At 36.9% G+C, this 20,362-nt stretch overlaps 1 protein-coding gene across 9 annotated transcripts in view; it reads right to left on the bottom strand.

Moving 5' to 3' along the window:
• ANKS1B (ankyrin repeat and sterile alpha motif domain containing 1B) overlaps positions 1-20,362 on the bottom strand; it is an 860,784-nt gene that overhangs the window by 349,030 nt on the left and 491,392 nt on the right. For all 9 annotated transcript variants that reach the window (XR_012510715.1, XM_074375248.1, XM_074375245.1 and 6 more), the window contains exon 15: positions 6,250-6,356. Coding sequence is in view for 8 of the 9 variants with exons in the window: in XM_074375248.1 (XP_074231349.1) it covers positions 6,250-6,356 (107 nt within the window). In the remaining variant the exon portion in view is untranslated. The remainder of the gene's footprint in view (positions 1-6,249; positions 6,357-20,362) is intronic.

Raw genomic sequence — 20,362 nt, 5'->3', positions numbered from 1 at the left:
GGGCACCAGGAAGAAAGAGACGAAGAGTAGGGACAGATGTGGATCTAAGAAGTAATGGTTTCTCTAGTGGATGGACAAGTTGAGCACTGCCCGCCTTCAAAAGGAGGAGGATTAGGAAAATAGGAGTGATTGGAAAGGGCATGTAATGTCACAGACCCCAAATAAATTTCAGTAAGGGAATAAATACCAATAAGGAGTAGATAGTAAAAATCAGATGTTGTAAAGAGGCCAAAGAGAAATAAAATGAAAAAAAGAGGGGGTGGTGGGATTTGGCAAGAAGCAGCTCACAGCTGACTTAAAAGAGGACAATTTTAGCTGAAGAGTTGGGAAGCAGGCTGGATTATAGGGGTCAAGGAGGTGACTGGAGATGAGAAAACAGAGGCCATCACCACTGAACATTAGTTTGAGAGATCTGTCTATTTAAAGAAGTAAAGAAATGTAATTGTGGCCGGATTTCTTAAAATTAGTCTGTCATTCAGCAGTTTTAGTAAGTTTTTGGATTCACGAAGTAAATTCCTCATCCCAAAGTCCGGGTCATTTGAAGCAATACTGGAGACCAAATTATGCAAATATGCTGCATGACTAAATTAAAGGCCATTTCATGTGAGCATTAGTTAGGAATGGGAGTTGTAGTACTGAATTATTAGAAAATGAGGCAGCATATTTTAATGCTTAAGTATGCAATCAGAGTACCTTCTGGGTGGGAGAAAAGGCTCTTTTCTTGTTAGTGTCACCGAATTAGAATGGCGGCTACTGTTTTTTCTGAAGGCCATCCTTCTCAAATGACCATCCCTGCACATGTCCTCGTTTCTGACTTTCTGCTGCACAAGCAAGCAGAGTCCTTCCGAGGCTAATGAGATCTACAAGAACAATTAATAGCTGTGCCAGCACCACTATTGTACCCTGCATCTTTAAAGAGCTCAAAATATTAAATAACAAGCCCAAAGAACATTTCTCCCGGATCTTTCATTAGATTGATTTTACAGGTGAGTAAACCGAATCATACAGAAATGAGACAGTGGAAATGAGAAATCTTACTTTAGTTCTCTCTCTCTCTCGTATCACTGTGAGGCTACTGCCTATTATATTTGTAATTAAGCTGTTGTCCAAATAAAGAATAACTCCCTCCTGGCTTTGACTTTTGGTTACCAACAGATCTTAAATGCTTATAGTTGAAAAAAAACTTTTTTATTCTTTGCAAAAGTGGGTGTATAACTACTGGCTTAAATGAGTTTGGAAAATTAAAGCTGCACTTCTGATATGAAGCCACCCACTCAATTCAGAGCCTAGCCTGTTTCAGAAACAGGAAGCCGTAGGGAGTGTGGCAGGTATATTTCTTTTATACCTTTAAATCTCAGTACCTTTATAACATTTTCTTAAGCAATGTTTGAAACAGGAAATCATCACGGAGGTTATTAGTCTTACCCTTTAGAGACAATTTATTTTTCTGCTTCACAAATTTAACTTCTTACTTGGATCATGATATGCTGCTAAGATACTTAAAAGGTCATTTTATCAGGTCAACCGCAAATGGTGCTCGTATTACAGAAAAGTTATATAAGAGCAGAAAAGAGAAGTCTATTAGCATGTAAAATATACCACAAAAATGAAAAAAAGTTTTAATTAAATACTTATAAGATCAATCTTGCTCAGATCTTTAGCTCAGTGGATGACTTCCAAGGACTCTGTGACTCCACTTCAGTATCTAACAGGCAGTACTCGCTTTGACCTTCAGTTCTTTATGAAGGCTATCTACCGAAGTGTACAGAATGCCAGTTCACATAGGGCTCCTGATATTATTTTTATATCTTACTCTGTAAAGGCTGTATTTTGAATATTTTAATAGTGGTTAAAGCATCCCAGGCCAACCTCAATAGCAATTACTTGAAACATAGGAGATGTTTAAAAAATGAGTTGGTATAATTTTATTCTTCCCCCTTTTTAATTAGAGGTGACAAACATGATTGTTAGCTAGTTATCATGGTGAAGATATGGGTCAGTCTTCCAAGTAATATAAACTTCTTAATATAGTCTTTGGACTATAAATCATAACACAGCCAGTGTTTTGATGTTATCAGTACTTTTATCTTCTTATATTCCATGCGATGTTAGATTTTTACCTCTTCCATTACCTACTGCAATTTGTTGCTAAAAAAACAATTGCTAGTAAGTAATATGTTGAAGAATGGTGATTATATGGAAAGATGAGGGGCAAGACCCTCGTGACATAGGGTGTGTATACACGTGTGTGAGCATATGAAGCAATGTATGCACAATGTCCATGCAAATAATATGATAGTTCTGAGAGCAATACTGTAACCTGCCTGAGGTCAAAGATCATGTATCATTTACTGCTACATCGCTAGGAATTAAGACTGTCCCTAGCCCACAAAAAATATTTATGGAGTATTTATTGCGTGAATGAATGAAGGGTACTAATGCTCTATGTTTCCACTGGTAAAACAAGGCTTCCAGTTTAAAAATGAGGCTGGAGGTCCATCTACACCATTCTGCTGTGCATCCAGTTTTTATGGGGAGATTTCTGGGTACACAACATTATGCTAGGAGTGTGAGAAAGGAAAGGAAATTGAATCCGCAGAACTTGGATCTGAATAGCTTCCAGTTTTGGGGAGATGATATATATACAAGTGAAAACTTAACTCCTAATTCTAGAGAGTGAATAATGGCATGCCAAATGTAATTTTTCATGCTGAATACAACCAATACATGAGTTCAGAGAAAAGAGAGGCTGCTAAGGACTGGAATCCTCAAGCAAAGCTACAAAAACAAGGCAGGAACTGAGTTACACTTTTGAGGATAAAAGACAGAGAGAAAGGAAAGGAAATAGCTGCGGAGGCTGAGGCAGAGTACATATGAGCCGTCATCACGACAAGGATAGGTAGTTTGAGACTTAAATTTTGGGAAGCAGTCATCAGGCTAGGAAAAGAGATGATGGTAGAAACATATATAATAAGGAAGTAAACAGCATGTGCATTTTGTATAGTAATCACTTCACACCTAAACTCCTTGATGAAAAGAAATGTAATGTCGAAACTTAGACACATTTTGTGTGTTACAAAGTTGGGGAAAATGGGTGGGATGTCAGAGGACTATGGCAGTATTCCCCAAGGCCAGTGAGTACAGGCAGACGTGCCTAATTGGAAGGGAGCTGATGATGTATGACTTCAGAGAGAGCAGGTAGAGTGGGGCTCGGATAAGTCTTCAGACAAAGGGTTCTGTGTTGAAGGAACTTCTGGTTGCAACATGGATCTGACTTTTCCAAAGTCTTAGGTGACCCCATGTACTTTTGCAGCTATTCTTTGTACCAATTTCCATTTATTTTTTATTTTTTAAGAATACATAAGGGTCAATACTGTGCGCACAACTATTCTGCAAACCAGAACCAAATACACAAAGGAAAAGTTTGGAATTTTGACTTTCAGCTATTGAAAAATAAAATTTGACACATCAATAAAATCAAGGATAAGTTTTAAGAGCCCAAAGAAGCAATGATTGATAAATATTTAAAAATAAATGGGGGTCCTTCTTTTCTAACCATGTTGAGGAATTGATGTAATAAATCTTTATTAAAGTTAATCATAGCCTGGTGCATAAATCATCCATATGTTGTGCTTATGTGTAAGAGCACGTAGAACAGAGTTAACAAAATTTTTTTCTTAAAGCTTTCAATAAATACTTTGCAAGTTACTTATATGGACACTTTGAAACTCACATTTGTTAATGGAATACTGATTAAATGAAAAATTGACTCGAGAATGTTTCCTAAATAAAGTATGTCTATGCATGGATGTACTATGATTTTCAACCAACATTAATTATATCCTTTTGCAGTCTCTACTGTCTTGTTCTAAAAAGCTAATAAGACCTGCACTACATCATAGTTAATAGGAGTGTGGTGCTTGTTGCTTAGGCAACAGGATGAATAAACGCAGGTCAGAATGTGCTTCAAGAAAAACAAAAGCTAGAATATGATACTGAGTGAAGACCAAGCGGGTCTAACAGATTTTTCACCACATTAATGAAATATTTCTTAAAGTTGGCTGATCATATTAGGGTACTTTAACTAAGTTCATAATTAAATAAATTAGATTATGGAGATCAATAAATAATTTTTATAGAGGCAGAAATTGATTTTATGATACGAGTAGTAAATAAATGGTGTATAGCTACATGTAAAGTAATAATTGGTAACACCATTTTATGATTTGCTTCATTTTCATAATTAACTCCTCTGAATTACAATTCAAAATTTTAAAGTTAATTCTACCTCATGTAGAAAATATTTGATTGATTCATCTGAAATAACCATGTTTTCTTAATTTCTGGAAAATTATATACAATACTTGAAATTAAAAAAATTAAGACAATTATCTATGGAAAAGATCAGACCTTGGTTTTGTCACACATGTCCAGGATTTTTGCCTCCCAGATCAATTTTGGGATGCTTATACATATCTCATTCATGAATACTTTTCTACGATCTCCAAATGCTTATTTGAAACCTGTTTGATTAACCTTTGAATTGGGCTTTCAAAAAGAGATTATATTTGTTCAAAAGTATTAAACATTCAGAAGAAAATTATGCTGAATTCAAATCTTTCAAAGCAGACAAATAATCCAGAGAATCCAAATACCTACCTAACTTCTCATGGGACCAGAATAAATTTGGACAAGGGTTTGAGGAGTGGAAATGAGAAAGTCTTATTTCAAGCAAAGGTAAGGAGAGAGAATAAAGACTTATCAACATGTGCAGTAAATATAAATAACGATGAAAAGACTTTCATTCTGTTTGACAGTTCCTCTAATTCTTAGCGTCATGTTTAGTGCCCTAAGTCTGTCCTAATTCTGCTCAGTGTCCTAAGACTCACAGCAATTGAAGCAATTTCACTTTTTCTCTATTTCAATACCCACAATATCAGTCTAGTCAGTGACAGTATTCTTAGACATGAGAAAAATAACAGTGGCTTTATATCTCATTATAAAAAATAGGTTCATAAAGGATTCTATGGATAGAATTACTTATAGCTCATAAGTCTTACTACTTTATGTAGCTTTTTAGAAAAAGCTCACAGGGCACACATATTTTTGGAGAAGAAGCAGAAGTTTAACAATTAGAATAATTTTCAAATCTACAATAGTCAAGACAAGCTTGGAGAAAATAATCTCAAATGGAAATAAAAAGACATGACCAGCTCTCAGTATCGTGTTATCAATTCTGTCATTAATAAGCTTCAGGTGTTAGCCCCAGCATTTTATTTGGAAATGGCTATTGTTTCTGCAAGCCATTTATGTGCTACATGCCTATATTATATAGCTCTCTCTAAATTTAGGGATCAGTAATATTGTGTGATGGGACCTTAAAAGCAAGGAAAGGTATTGAGGACTGTGACGTAGCTTAACAAGGGAAACTGATGAGCACTGGGGGTGGTATGTAAATGATTAGAAAGCTGTATTATGGGTCTGCACATCTCCCCATCCTCCTTCCTCACCTATATTCATCACAGTGGGAAGTTGGCACACACCAGATTTAGTTTGCAGGCAGACCAGTATTCAGAAGTACACTAATGTTCCTAGTCCATCAGCCTCTCTTTCTAGATATTGACAGTTAACTGACTGAAGTGTTAGTTTTTTACCTACAGAAATAAACAATACCTCATTGCTCTTTAATCAGCACGTGAAGTAAGTGAAAGCTCTCTATAACTGACCATCTGAAGCAGTTTGCTAATGAACTAAAGGTCATCCACACAATTTAAACTGCTTATCAGACAATTATCAGGGAAAAAATGATCTTCACATGGTAAACACGACAAATTGTCTAATTAACCACTAAAATGCTGATGTTCAAATGAAATAATATGTTTTAGGAACCTAGAATTAACTGAAGAGTGCTATAATATAACTGGGTATTCCAAGATTACAAATTTATAAAAATCACACAAAGAATGACAGGGAGAATATAAATGTTAATCTTTCACTGCCTATAAATAGTACTCGCACCGGTTCATTCATATAATACACATGTATATGGATGCACATAGATCTCATTTTTCAGCAAGTGTCTATATGTACACAGTAAGTTCAGTCCTAAGGGCATACGATTTTCTGATGCAGTTACACATATAAAACTGACCGGTTTTGGTGCAAATCAGGCTGCCTCTGAGCCGTGTAAGACACATAAGAAGCAAAGACAGACAAAAGGCAGCTCTGTGGACACAGAGAGCGTCTTACCATAAACTGCACATTGTCAAATCCATTAGCCATCAGGTGGTTCTCGTACTGAGGTAGCCCAATGCTTTCCAACCATTGTCCCACTGTTTGGACAGGGCATCGGGGTCCTGTAAGAGGATGAAGAGGGAAGCGTTTAAGCAGGGAGTAGCCGTCCACGGGGTAATAGCGGTAGTCCTGGGCTGAGAGGTGGCATTGCCACATCATGCTCCTGGGAAAGTTGCTATCAAAGGAGCCCGCCAGCTTGACAGATTAATGTTCTCAGCGAGAGAGCAAAGTCAGAAGTAAAACATAGTTTGCCAGGCAGGCTGTGGAGTATGACTTGATCCTAGCTCCACATTTCTTACATATTAATCTTTACTACCGACCAGTACGTCATACAGCCCCCAAACCAGGCAGCAGAAGAAGGCATATCAAGCTGTCAGCTTAGGCTGGTCTGCGTTCTATGTGATTGTTGGAGTACTCCACAATGAGCAATGCACGGCCGGCAGCCAGAATTCTTTTTATCAAGTACTCCTACACTCATCAGTATGCAGCTCCATGCTCCGTGCTCCCCCTCGCTCGCTCCCCTTCATTACCCAGCCCAGGCTACACCTCGCATTTTCAATAATAGCCATCAGATAAGGCAGATTTTTTTTGTCTGCAAGCTGTAAGCCTGCTGCTGCTGCTTCCTCCTACACACCCATCCAAGCGTCAATCTTGAATGATGAGAGCAGTCAAAACAAATGCAGAAAATAGCAAGATTCAAACGCAAACCAAAGTGCTTAAATCTGAATTGAATCTTCATACTGGTTATACGTTACAGAGCTATTTGTTGTGGAATCTGACGTTTCAAAAGACACCAGGAAATGCAAAGCTTTAACTATAGCTTATAGGCGAGCTCCCTACAGGTTCCCTTGTTCCTTTTTTCCTCTTTCTTTCCCTTTCTTCTTTTTTTACATGCAGCACAGATATATGTTTCCGATCTGAAGCTCTGCAGTGCTTGGAGAACAATTCTCTTTCTTTACCATGCTGTATCAAAATGAACCTCTCTGAGGTATGTTTTTTCCTTCTTGAATTACTGCAAAATATAGAAACTGCATCGCAATCTTGAAGTCAAGATAATTCATTTCTCATCTGCAAGGCTTCTTCCAAACAAAAATACTATTAGGCACAAGAAGTCCTTTTCCCCTCTGATATTAATAACCCAATCTACCAGGGTTGGCATTCTAAATTAGCTCTAAAGGTAACATTACTGGGTAGAATTTTTAATAAAGAAGAGCCCTAACCAAAAATAAAATTTAAGAATAACAGATGTAAATGTGTGAGTTTTATTGAATGGCAGACAGACTGAGCAATTTATTTAATAATTGAGAGAAACCAGAGATTAATAGTAGAACCCATAGGAACAGATCATGAAAGAACAGACTCTTCCTTAAGGTTGGGAGAGAACTTGCAGAAAGGTTGGTCCCTCTTCATGCAGGAATCCCTTGTCACAGCGTTCCTGGAGGAATATCATCCAATTTATGCTAGAATACTGCCTATAACAGAGCTCTTACTACTTATCAAAAAGCCTCCATTTATTAGAAAGATATTTTACTACTGGAAATTGACACATTATAACTGACTATACTTCAATTAGAAATATATAAAGAGAACCCCCCCCCCCCAAAAAAGATATTTTACTTCCTACCTGATTCCTACTCCCTGTCTCCTGTTCTGCCTTTGGAGTCACACAGACTGGGAACACTGACTTGACCACATAAAGTGTTTTAAAAATTAAAGATAGGACTCTGTCACCTGGAACAGTGCCTGGTACAAAGTAAGTGCTCAATAAATATTTATTGAATAAGTGAAACATCACTTTCCTTCTTTCCCCAAACCTTATCTTTCTTTTTCCTTATTCTTTTTAAGAACATTGTCAACCTCCCCAGAACACAGATATCCAACTGCAAAACATCTTGTGCTCCCTCTTTCACTGCTGGCATTGGTTCCCAAGTTCTGGTCATCCTCATTATAGTAGCTCTTGCATCCATTCCCTTGATTCTGATTCCTGTTTCATGTTTATAGAACTGACATCTACTGTGATTTTGCTCTCTTAGTTCAGGTCCACCTGGCCTAATACAACTATGGCCTCTGTACTGGTCTTCCGACCTCTGATTTTTTTTAATCTATTTTATACATGGGTGTCAGAATAATCTCTTTAAGGACGTTTTGATTATAACTCCCTGTTTCGAAACCCTTCCGTGGTTTTCAGTTGGCTTCAAAATAAACCAACTCCTTTGATGACATTTCAGGGTCTTCATGATTACTACAAATCCTTGAATTTCATTTCCCTTTTCCCAGTGCTCCAGTCACATGGATTACTGTCTGGTCTCTAAAGGCAGCCTGTAATGTACTTGGGTTGCTTTTATGATGTCCCTACATTTCTGCCCTCTCATTGGCTTTGGACCAGATGACATTTCCTTTATGAAACAATTTCTAATCCTGTCTAAGAGGAATAAATCTGTTCCTTATCTGTTTTAAGTGGAATTTTTAGCTCCTCTATTATAACAAATATTTTCTGTCTAACATTATAGTTATTTATATACAAGACATTTCTTGAATGTAGGAGTATTTCTTGCTAATACTGAAAGTAGTAAGGGTTCATTATGCACCCGCTAAACAAAATAATGTAATTTTCAGTTCACAATCCAAAGTACATAAAATCCCCCTAGTTTCAGATTAAAATTTTTATAAGTCTATCTGTTCTCTAAATTCTTTATTTAAAAGAAGATTGCTAGGTTTTTAAGTAGAACCAACCAGGTTCTAGATCTTTTAAGAAGCTCAAAACATTTGTAGCAGTTTAGGAATCAATTTTAAGGGATTCTTGTTGTTCAATATTACCTGCATGAGATTTTGAAAGCAAGATGCTATTTGTCCTTGGCCAGGTCTAAAGCTAGTACAAGGTGGAGATAAAGGTTAAGCATCAATTAGAGCCTCTCCTTGGGTCACACCCCCAATTCAATTAAAAATATATATCTTGAACCCCCCTCACAAAAAAAAAGATATTCCTTCTGATCATTTTAATCTATGAGCTGCATAAAGATTAAGCAAACATGACAATCATGTTTTGGTTTGGTGAGGCATATGCTGATTGGGCAGCTCCTCAAATCCCATCTCATCTCTTAAGATGCATTCCAGGGACCAAGTACCTAGAAGAGTGCTACACACAGTCTAGGCATTAAATCATCTTTGTTAAATGAATAAACACGCAGGACTGGAAATGACTTTCACAGAATTGTCACTTCTTAATAGAAAGAAAGATAGGGGGAGGAAGAGAGAGAGAGAGAGAGAGAGAGAGAGAGAGAGAGAGAGAGAGATGAAGGTTATTTCAAGGTCCAGATTGCTGCACAAAAACAGCTCAGAGAGAATACTGATTACTAGTCACTTTACAAATCTTCATAAAGGCTGACTAAATTTTATTCTTTTAACTATTCAATCATTTAGTTTCTATTCAGTAATTCTCATATGTTGGTGGAAGGTTTTAATGCAGGAGGGAAGTGAGTTGGAAGAGATTGGGGTAGGGGTAGGTGGTGAGAGAAGGGGAGGAAGAAGAAAGAGACCTTGAGTCATGAGGTTTCTGGTTCTGTTAAAGTATATTCTCATGAGCGGAAACTCTAAAAGGACCCTGGTTCAGGTCTGAAGATCAGTTTTTAAAAGTGTTTACATATACTTCTCACTTTGCTTGAGATACTTTCTTGGAGACTTAAAATGTTTAAACATGACAATGCATTATTGGGCAGGCATCTTTATTCAACTAGAACTTCTCTAAGCCCCAAAAGTGAGATAAGAGGAGGGAAAGAAGAAACTAACAGTTACTCAGGGTTACTAGTCCCAGGCAGTGTGGTGTGGAATATTAGCCCCATTTACAGATAAGAAAATTGAAGCTCAGCCTATGTGATGAAACTAGGAGTTTTCTTTGGCACAGCCTTTAAAAAAATAATTCTGGGGGGAACACTTCAACAATGGCAATGTGAGGCCCTATCCCCAACCAAGCAAACTTAACTGGAAAAAATTGTATTAAAAAACCAAACGAAATTAAACAACCAATTAAAAGTCTCTGGAAATTGTCCTAAGAACATAAAAAGGATGAAGAAATATTTATTCAAGAAAATCTACTAAAACTTGATAAGAATAGAGACTCTATGGCACCTGAGCCATGACTTGCTCCCTCCCACACTTCCTTCCCCAGGTCAGCTTGAAAGAAGCTCCACTCTGGGTGGGTGTGCCCAAGAGGATGGATGACTTCTGTCTCCTCAGCTCCCATCCAAGGGATATGGTATCTTATTAAAAGGGCGGGCCAGCAGCGTCTAATACTCTCTAACTCCAAGTTGCAGAGGTTAGATTCCCGGTGAGTGTAGCTGAGAGCTCATGCACTCCCTCTGTCCGAGCAGCCCCCATTTGTAAAGTGGAAGCTCTATCCTACTTGTGGGAGGTCTAGAACAGTGAGGTTCTGATTGCCCTCATCCCTGCTTGCTTGCAGGGCTGAGGTCCCATGCCCAGAAGTGCAGGCTGAGATGAGAAGACCAGAGGCTACCATCCCAGCCCAATGCTCAGAACACTGGCTCGTAAATTTTGACAAAGGGTCCCTAAGAATACAGATACCTCTAAAGCTCTATCCCAAGGAATTGATTTTATCTGATTTAGAGTATGAGGAAGTTCAAGTCTAAGGTGACTATTAAAAAGAACGGAGATTTTGGGGTAAGCAATTAAAAGGAGGCATTAGGACAACAAGCTAAATAGTAGCCAGATAGTTTCAGAGAACCAGGAAAAGAGACAGCTTAGAAATGCCCTCCTGGGGTCAGAACAAACTTCAAAGACTGGCCTCAAAAACTACTCCTGCTCAAATGTAATTGAACCAGACTCTGGAGCGATTCGCATATCAGGGAATTGTGGTGAAAAACAGGAGAACAACCAGCTGGCAATTAGGGAAAGCTAATATCTGAGTGTGATACCAACTGAGGGAGACAGCTTTTACAGAAAGATTAGGGAAAGAGACAAGAGGGACTTTGCTATAATCACTGTCATCCCTGGATCCTGGATGACTCTGCACATGGGCAAGGGTGTGCCCTTGAATGGATAAATTCTATGTGATATAGCTATAAAATGGAATATTATTTGGCAATAAAAAGAAAAAGTTGATAGATGCTACAACATGGATGAACTTGAAAACATTATGTTAAGTGAAAGAAGCCAGACACAAAATATCATATATTTTATGATTCCACTTACATGAAATATCCATAATAGACAAATCTATAGAAACAAAGTAGATTAGTGGTTGCCTAGGGATAGAGAGAGGGAATTGGGAGTAAAAGGGGAGTGACTTTTAGTGGCTATGGCATTTCTTTTTAGGATGATAAAAATGTTTTAAAATTTACTGTGGTGACAGTTGCACAGCTTTGTGAATATATTAAAAACCACTGAACTGTACACTTTGGGTGAACTGAATGGTATGTAAAGTATAACTCAATAAATTTGCAACCATTGAAGAAGAATAATAAAATAAAAAGCAACAAAAATAAATCTTAAATTTTCTGTAAATTTATAAGAACACAAAACACACACATAACAACTGCATATAAGAAAATTTGCTATTGTTTTACATGTTAGTACTTTTAGTGCTGTCTCTATTTTTTTTCTTTGTCCATTTTTCTAGTTACTCCTTCCCTCAGTCCCTCCATACCATCCATACCATTCATCCTTCCCTCAAGGTAATTCATGTTGACAAACTAGCATGTATCTTCACATATATTTATCCATTGTTAAACACACACATACACACACACACACACACACACACACACACACACACACACACACACACAGAGCTATGTACAAATACATATACATATATATATATATACACACACACATAAATGATAAGTATATGTAGGGGTATTTTTGGACATCATTTCTTAAAAGTAGAATCGTATCACACTCATATTTCTGAACCTTACTTTTTTCATTCAACAAAGCCTTATGAAAAATCTACCAAGTAAATGGTAAGCTCTAATTTGTTCTATTAAATAGCTGCATAATAGTCCACAGTATGGATACATGATGCTTTATTCAGTTCTTGGATATCTCCAGTCTCAACCCTTCATTTTCTTTTTTAAAACTTTGTATTTTGAGATAATTCACATGCAGTTACAAGACATAATAAGAAAGAGAGATTCTGTACAGACTCACCCAGTTTTCCCCAGTGGTAACATCCTGTTGAACTGTAGTGTGATATCACAACCAGATAGTTGGCATTGATGAAATCCACTGATATTCAGATTTCTCCAGTTTTACATACACTCGTGTGTGTGTGTGTGTGTGTGTGTGCGCTCGTGTGTGTGTGTGTGTTTAGTTTTATGCAATTTTATCACATGTGCAGATTGTGTAACCATCATCACAGTCAAGATGAAGACAGTACCATTTCAAGCATCCCTCCTGCTACCTCTTCATAGCCATGGCTATTTCTCTCCCTATCCCTCTCTTTAAGCTCTGGCAACTACTAATCTGTTCTCCATCTTGACCATTTTGTCATTTCAAGAATATTATATGTAGAATCATATAATATGTAGCCTTTGGGATCAACTGTTTTCATTTGGCATGAGTCCCTTGAAATCCATACAAATTATTCTGTGTGTTGATAGGTCATTCTCTTCTATTGCTGAGGAGTATTCCACAGTATGGCTATAGCATAGTTTGCTTAATGATTCAGCCACTGAAGGACATTTGGGTTGTTTCCCATTTTTGACTAGTATGAATAAAGCAGTTATAAACATTTTTGTAGAGGTTTTTTGTGTGAACATAAGTTTCTATTTCTCTGGGATAAGCAATCTACAGCTAGTACCACACTTAACTGTGAAAGACCGAATGCTTTCCAGCTAAGTTCAGGAAACTAGAAAAGGATGTCCACCCTCAGCACTTCTATATAACATTGCATTGGAGGTTCTAGTCAGCACAATAAATCATAAAAAAGAAATAAAATGTATCCAGATTGGAAAGGAAGAAGTCAAACTCTTTATGTTCACACGTGACATGATTACCTGTATATACAGTCCCACGAGACTCATATAAAAGCTACCAGAATAAGTGAGCTTAGCAAGGTTGCAGGATATAAGATCAATATCCCCAAATCATTTGTATTTCTATATACTAACAATAAAAAGAACTTCAAATAAAAATGAGTATAATTTACAATTCCATCAAAAACATGAAATTTTAAGAAGTAAATCTGTCAAAAGAAGCGCCAGACTAGTGCACTTAAAATTATAAGGCATTGCTGGAAGAAATCACATAGAACCTAAATAAATGGAAAGGTATACTGCATTCATGGATTGGAAAACTCAACACTGTTAACATGTCACTTCTTCCTAAATTTATCTGTAGATTCAATGTAGTCCCAATAAAAATTCCTGGAGGTTTCTTTTGTGTGTATGGAAATTGTCAAGCTTCTCCTAAAATTCATATGGAAATGCAAAGGACCAAGAATGACCAAAATAACTTTGAAAAAGAAGAATAAAGTTGGGGAAGTTATACTTCTCGACTTTAAGACTTACTCTAAAACTACGGTCATCAAGATGGTGAGGTATTGGTGTTAACATAGACATAAAGGTCAATGGAACAGAATAAAGGTGTTAGACTGATGACCATAGAAATCAGTTTATTTTTAATAAAGGTGAAAAGGCAATTCTGTGGTGAAAGGAAAGGAGAGACTTTTCAAAGAATAATGCTGGACCAATTAGAGATTCATATGTAAAAAAAATAGATTTCAATCCATATCTCACACCATATATAAAAATGAGCTCAAAATCATAGGCTTAAATACAAAACCTAAAACTATAAAACTTCTAGAAGAAAATTTAGGAAAATAATTTAGGAAAACTCTTAAACTTGGGGTGGGCAACAAATGTACAATTCTAAAATTAAAAAATGATTGTTAGAATTTATCAGAATTTTAAAATTCCACTCTTTGAAAGACAATGTTACAAGTATGAAAAGGCAAATTGCTCACTAGAAGAAAACATTTGCAAATCACATGTGGTAACAGACTTGTATTTAGAATATACAGAGAACTCTCAAAACTCAGTAATAAGAAAACCAACCAAATTTTTCATATGGGAAAATATTTGAACAGAGATTTGACCAGAGAGACATATAGACAGCAAATAAGCATGTGAAAAGATTTTCAACATCATTAAACATTAGGAAAATGCAAATGAAAACCATAATGTGATGCCACTTATTAAAATGTCTAAAATTTAAAAGGCTGACCCCACCAAGTGTTGACAATGATGTGAATCAGTTGGAACTCAAATGTTGGTTGGAATATAAAATGGTACAACCACTTTGGGAAATACTTTGATAGTTTATTTAAAAGTCAAATATACATCTACCACATGGCCTAGCAATTCTACTGCTGGGTATTTACCCAAGAGAAATGAAAGCATATGCTATATAGAGATGTATACATGAATGTTTATAGAAGCCTTACTTGTAATAACCAACAACTGGAAACAGCCTGAAAGTCCATCCATAGGTAAATAAACTGATTGCAGCATCTTCACACAATATAATATTACTCAACAATAAAAAGGAATGGACAGTTGGTGCATTCACTACATGAAATGAATGTCCAAATAATTTTGCAGAGTAAAAGAAACTAGACTCTCCAAAAAAGAGTACATTTTGTACGAATCCATTTATCTAAAATTCTGGAGAGTGCAAACTTATGTATAGCAACAGAAAATAGACTACTTGGGGATGGGAAGAAGGGGAGTGAGAGGGATTATAAAAGGACATGAGGACACTTTTGGAGGTGATTGATAGATGTTTATTTTCTTGATTGTGGTGATGGTTTCACAGGTATATCTGATTGCCAAACATCTAACTGTACACTTGAAATGTGTGCAGTTTATTGTAAGTCCATTATACTTCAATAAAGCTAGTTTTACAAGTTTTTTTTTTTTTAAAGTGGCTGATTTTAGATAGAATAATCAGGAAATGCCTCTCTGAAAAGGCAATTTGAACAGAGACTGGAATGCAGTGAGGGAACGAGCCATTCCAGTATTTAGGAAAAAAGATACCGTAAGAACAGTAAGTTCAGAGGCCAATATCCTGCCCTGTGTTGTAAGGGCTTGATGGTTCTGGGAGGGCATAGTACCAGCTCCCTTTTGACATGTTCATAACTATTCTCATTGTATACTGTGTAGATATAGAAGGTCTAAGACATTGAGATGACTGTGTTCACCCCGAGATGTGGTCTGAAAACTGTTATAACTGTATTAAATTAAATCCATGATAATCAGTTTAGGTCTCTAAAATTAATTTTTTCTTTTAAAAGTAGAAGGCAATTCATATTCAGATCAATTTCAGATAATTTCTTAATTAGGTTCTAGTTAATTGTAGGGGAGAATAAGTCTTTTTATACTTTGTTCATTCCTTCAGCATTGATTTATTTCTTCAACAAATATTTATAAAGTACCTCTTGTTTCCAGCATTTTGCCAGGCAGTGGGAATACAGCTTTGAACATCCCCGCACATATGTAATTTATAGGCTAGTGAAGAAAACTGGTTTACCACTTGGAAAATGTCAATTGAGACTAGAGGAATTAGAACTTAGAAACGTGACTTCTTATTGTGACTGCAATGAGAGGAGCAATGAATTACAGAAAAACTGCTTAAGTGACTCCAGGTTCCACAAGTGAAAGAGAAACACTATCTGTTTCAATAGGTGCTACTAGGGTGAAGCTGATGAAACAGTTAAGGTGGGTAAACAGATTTGGCAGAGGTGGCAGTTGTTGAATTTGTTAAATAGGAAAAATGACATTTAGGAAGGACTAGAGGAAAGCCCCTGGACAAGAGTTAAAAAAAGAAACTAGCTAATCCCTCAAAAATGTAATAAATAGCTGTTTATCCCAGCAACAAGGGAACTGATATCAAGCAAATACTTTTCAAAAAATGTGAGTATTTCCAGTGGTCTAAACCATATATAAAGAATGGGATCTAATATTTATTAAGCACCTACTATGTGTCAGGCTTTTAAATGATCTCATTATGTAAAATAATAGCAAACATGTGTTTACTGTGGTCAGGTCCTAAATTTTGGTCTACATGTATTAGCTCATACTATTTTCATGAAAACCCTGTGAAGTACTATTGTTATCATCTCTTTTTACAGGAGAGAAAAATAAAATACAGAAAGATTGTATGTTGTTTAAAGTTGCACAGTTAAGACTGGAAGCCAGGTAGCCTGGTTCCAGAGCCTAAGCTTTTAGCCACTACTCTATTCTGCTTCTCTGTTCCAGATGCACTGGGTGCAAACCTTGTCCTTTTGCAGGAGGGAGAATGTTCACCCAGACACATTTCAGTAAGTTTCTCTTAAAAGGGTTTCCCAGTTTTTCTGTCTATTCTTCTTCCTACCCTTCATCTTACATTTGTGATTCTTGGCTTCTAAAGTGTAAAGCAACGAGAAAAAGCAGGAAGGAATAATGAGAGCTGGGAGAAGGGTAACTCCTATCACTTGGATATTTTCATTTCACTCTAACAAAAGGCTTTTCTGTGATTCTGAGTGACTGCAGTTTCGGTGTTGTTTCCACCTGGGCACTCAGCCTCTCTGGACTGCAGTGCGTGGATGCCTGTGCTGTGTGTCTAGGAGGAAGCGGCATCAGTGAGAGGCAGTACAGCATGGTGGTTAAGGGACCAGATTCTGGAGCCGGTTTGCCTGGGTTTGAATCTTGGCTCTTCTCTATTGTGTAAATATTTGCTTTTTTCACTCTTGAGATGGAGCATGGAGCAATAGAGAGTGCCATTCTAGTGGGCTAGTTTCTGGGCTTTGTTCTTCTTTGGTAAAGTCAGGGTGACATCTTACCCCAACTATCTTATGGTTTTATTTGAAGCTAAAATCAAACAACACATGTGAAAAATCAGTGTAAACTATAAAGAGCTAGTCACATGCTGGGGATGTATTATTATCCTTACTGTCAGTAGAAGACATACTTGTGCTGTTCATTCAGTCCCTCAATCAAAAAGACTGGTCCCGAGCCATCAGTGCTTTCCCTTGCCCAGTTTCCTTTGTTTCAAACAGACAGAAATGCATGGGGTGAGCAGTCTGGCCAAATAACAGAGGTTACTGTACTGTGAAGTAATCAGAATCCCCGAACCCATGATGTCATTACGGGGCCTTGTCTTGTCTAACATGCACCAATAGCCAGGTCTTCCGCACCATGCAGGCTGGGCCTCACATCAATTTAAAGTGAAAAGAGAATTAATACGTGGGGTAAGGAATGGCAAGAAGGGATAATTATTCCTAGCTTCTTAATCAACAAAAGGGTCTATTATGTTATTTATTCCAACATATTTCAGATAAAAACCAGTCATTTTTGAAGAGATTGACAAAAGAGCCCACTAAACTTCTTGAGAAGGGAAGGCCCACATATGGGAGAGAAATTTGCACATGCAACTAATAACTATGGCAGTTTCTACATGAGCCTGCTTTTCTCTCTGTTATATCTTGTAATACAGGTGGATAAGCCAGGAATGAACAGTGCTTACTCTTGTGGGATAGTGTTAAGAAAGAGCCTAACAATTCTATTTTTAACTAAAAAATATCAATATCTCATTTTTCCAATCCTAAATATCCTCTGAGATGAGAATTATAAATTTACATACCTATTTTCCTAACGGAAAAAAGTTGACAATGAAAATTATCAGGAAGACAGATGATGCAATAAGAAAAATGCTTCCTCCACTGATAAAAAGACAGCCATTCTGAAATGCAAAAATAGAAATGCAAAGCAGAGGTAGCAGACAACAGAAGAAGGAAACTGATTAGTTATTTCAGGAGTTGTAGAATGTTGCGGGTCAACAGAGTTCTGGATCATAGAGCCGAGATTCAAAAAGGAAAATACTCCAAGATCATGCTTTGGTGTTTAAATGCTAAGGGAAATCAGGAGCCCAGATTCAATTTTCCCTAAAACCCTAAATTTATTTTGAACGAAAAACTTCATGGAGCACTTAAGAAATACCAGCCTTTACAAAACAGATCTGACAACTTCTGCGCTGGGGTATGGTCTAAAATAGGAAATGAAATTTAAGCCTAAAATGCTAAAATCTTCTGGCAGACAAATATATATATATATTCCATACCTGATTGGGAAAAAATCATAATTCCCTTGATTTCATTCTCATTTTCCCTTCTTTTAAGGCTTCTGGCAAATGTTCGAATCTCCTTTGAGAAGCTGAATACAGCATTCACGTCACTGAGGCCTCCTGTGTGCCAGTCATTGTTTTAGGACCAGGGAGGAAAGGGAACTTGTTCTGCCCTCAAGAATCTTAGAGTGCTGGAGAGAAAACTACCATGCAGGATGACGAATGCTATAATGGAGATGTGTACAAGATATATAAAAATGTAGAAGAAAGGGAAGGATATTGAAATTGGCTTGGGTAGAGAGTTTACGGCAGAGTCTATCTGATTTGTGACTTGAAGATTTATAGAAGTTTGAGAGGCAAATAAAAGGAAGATGATTGTGATGGTTAATTTTACGTGTCAACTTGACTGAACTAAGAGATACTCAAAGAATTGGTAAAATGACTATTTCTGAGTATGTCTGTGAGGGTGTTTCCGGAGAAGATTAGCATTTGAATGTGTAGACTGAATAAAGATCACTCTCACCAATATGTGTGGGCATCATCCAATCCATTGAGGGTGTATTAGAACAAAAAAATCAGAGGAAGGGTGGAATTATTCTCCGCTTGAGCTGGGACATTTATCTCCTGCACTCCGACATTGGTGTTCCTGATTCTTGGGCCTTTGGACTCAGATCAGGACAGCCCCCTATAATCTTGGGCTTTTGGACTCAGACTGAATTACATCATAGGCTTTCCTTGTCTCCAGTTTGCAGATAGCAGACTGCGGAACTCAGTCTCCGTAATCATGTGAGCCTATTCCTATAATAAATCTTCTCTGATACCTATCTTGTCTATATATCCGGTTGGGTCTGTTTCTCTGGAGAACCCTGACTAATACAGTGGTACTCCAGGCAGAGGGAATAATGTGAGGGAAAGATATGTTTAAGTAAAAAAGGATTAAAATGATTCATTATTACTGAAATTCAAAGGTTATATGTGCATGTCTAAGGAGGGTAATGCTACAGGAAATAGGGCACAATACTTGGGTAGAAGACAGATAATCAAGGAACTTGTGTGCCAAGAAAGAGTAAACATTTTCTTTCTCAAATACAGAGATATTTGCTGTTTGCAACAACATGGATAGACTTGGAGGGTGTTAAGCAACGTGAAATAAGTCACACAGAGAAAGACAAATACTGCATGATGTTACTTATATGTAGAACCTTAAAAATACAAGAAACTAGTGAATATAACAAAAAACAAGAAGCAGACTCACAGATATAGAGAACAAATTAGTGGTTACCAGTGGGGAGAGGGAAAGTGGGAAGGGTAATATAGGAGTAGGGGATTAAGAGGTACAAACTATTATGTATAAAATAAGCTACAAGGATATATTGTACAATGTAGGGAATATAGTTAATATTTGATAATAACTGTAAATGAAGCACAATCTTTAAAAATTGTGAATCACCATATACCTATATACCTGTAACTTATATAATATTGTACATTAACTATACTTCAATAAAAAAGAATAATTTTTAAAAAGGAACAGAGAGATATGATCAAATTTTTGTTATACAAGCATTATCTGTGAGGATACAGGGAAGAAACTGGAAGTAGGGAGACCTAGCAAACCTGTAAGGCCCCTCCTCTTACAGAACAAATAGACAAAATAACCCAAGTAAATATTTTAGGAGACAGTCTCTAAGCAGAGGGGATTCCAAGTACCCTCAGTCTCTTGGAACCTCCCAAAGTAAGCTCTGGTTCAAGGGCTGATTGAATTTCTTGTGAAAGGAACTTAGCCTGCCATTCCTCAACTGAAGAAGTTAGACATGAGGTTGATTCCTCCCACAGAGAAGATTTTGTTTAATTGGTTCAAACTTAGCTTGGCAGTCATGGCAGACGAACATTATTTGATCGCCAGAAAGACAATAACAAAATTCCAAGTGTTCTGTGTATGCATTACAAA

This window comes from Camelus bactrianus, chromosome 12, assembly GCF_048773025.1.
Source record: "Camelus bactrianus isolate YW-2024 breed Bactrian camel chromosome 12, ASM4877302v1, whole genome shotgun sequence".
In the NCBI taxonomy this organism is placed as follows: Eukaryota; Metazoa; Chordata; class Mammalia; order Artiodactyla; family Camelidae; genus Camelus; species Camelus bactrianus.
This window is presented reverse-complemented; position numbering and strand designations above follow the sequence as displayed.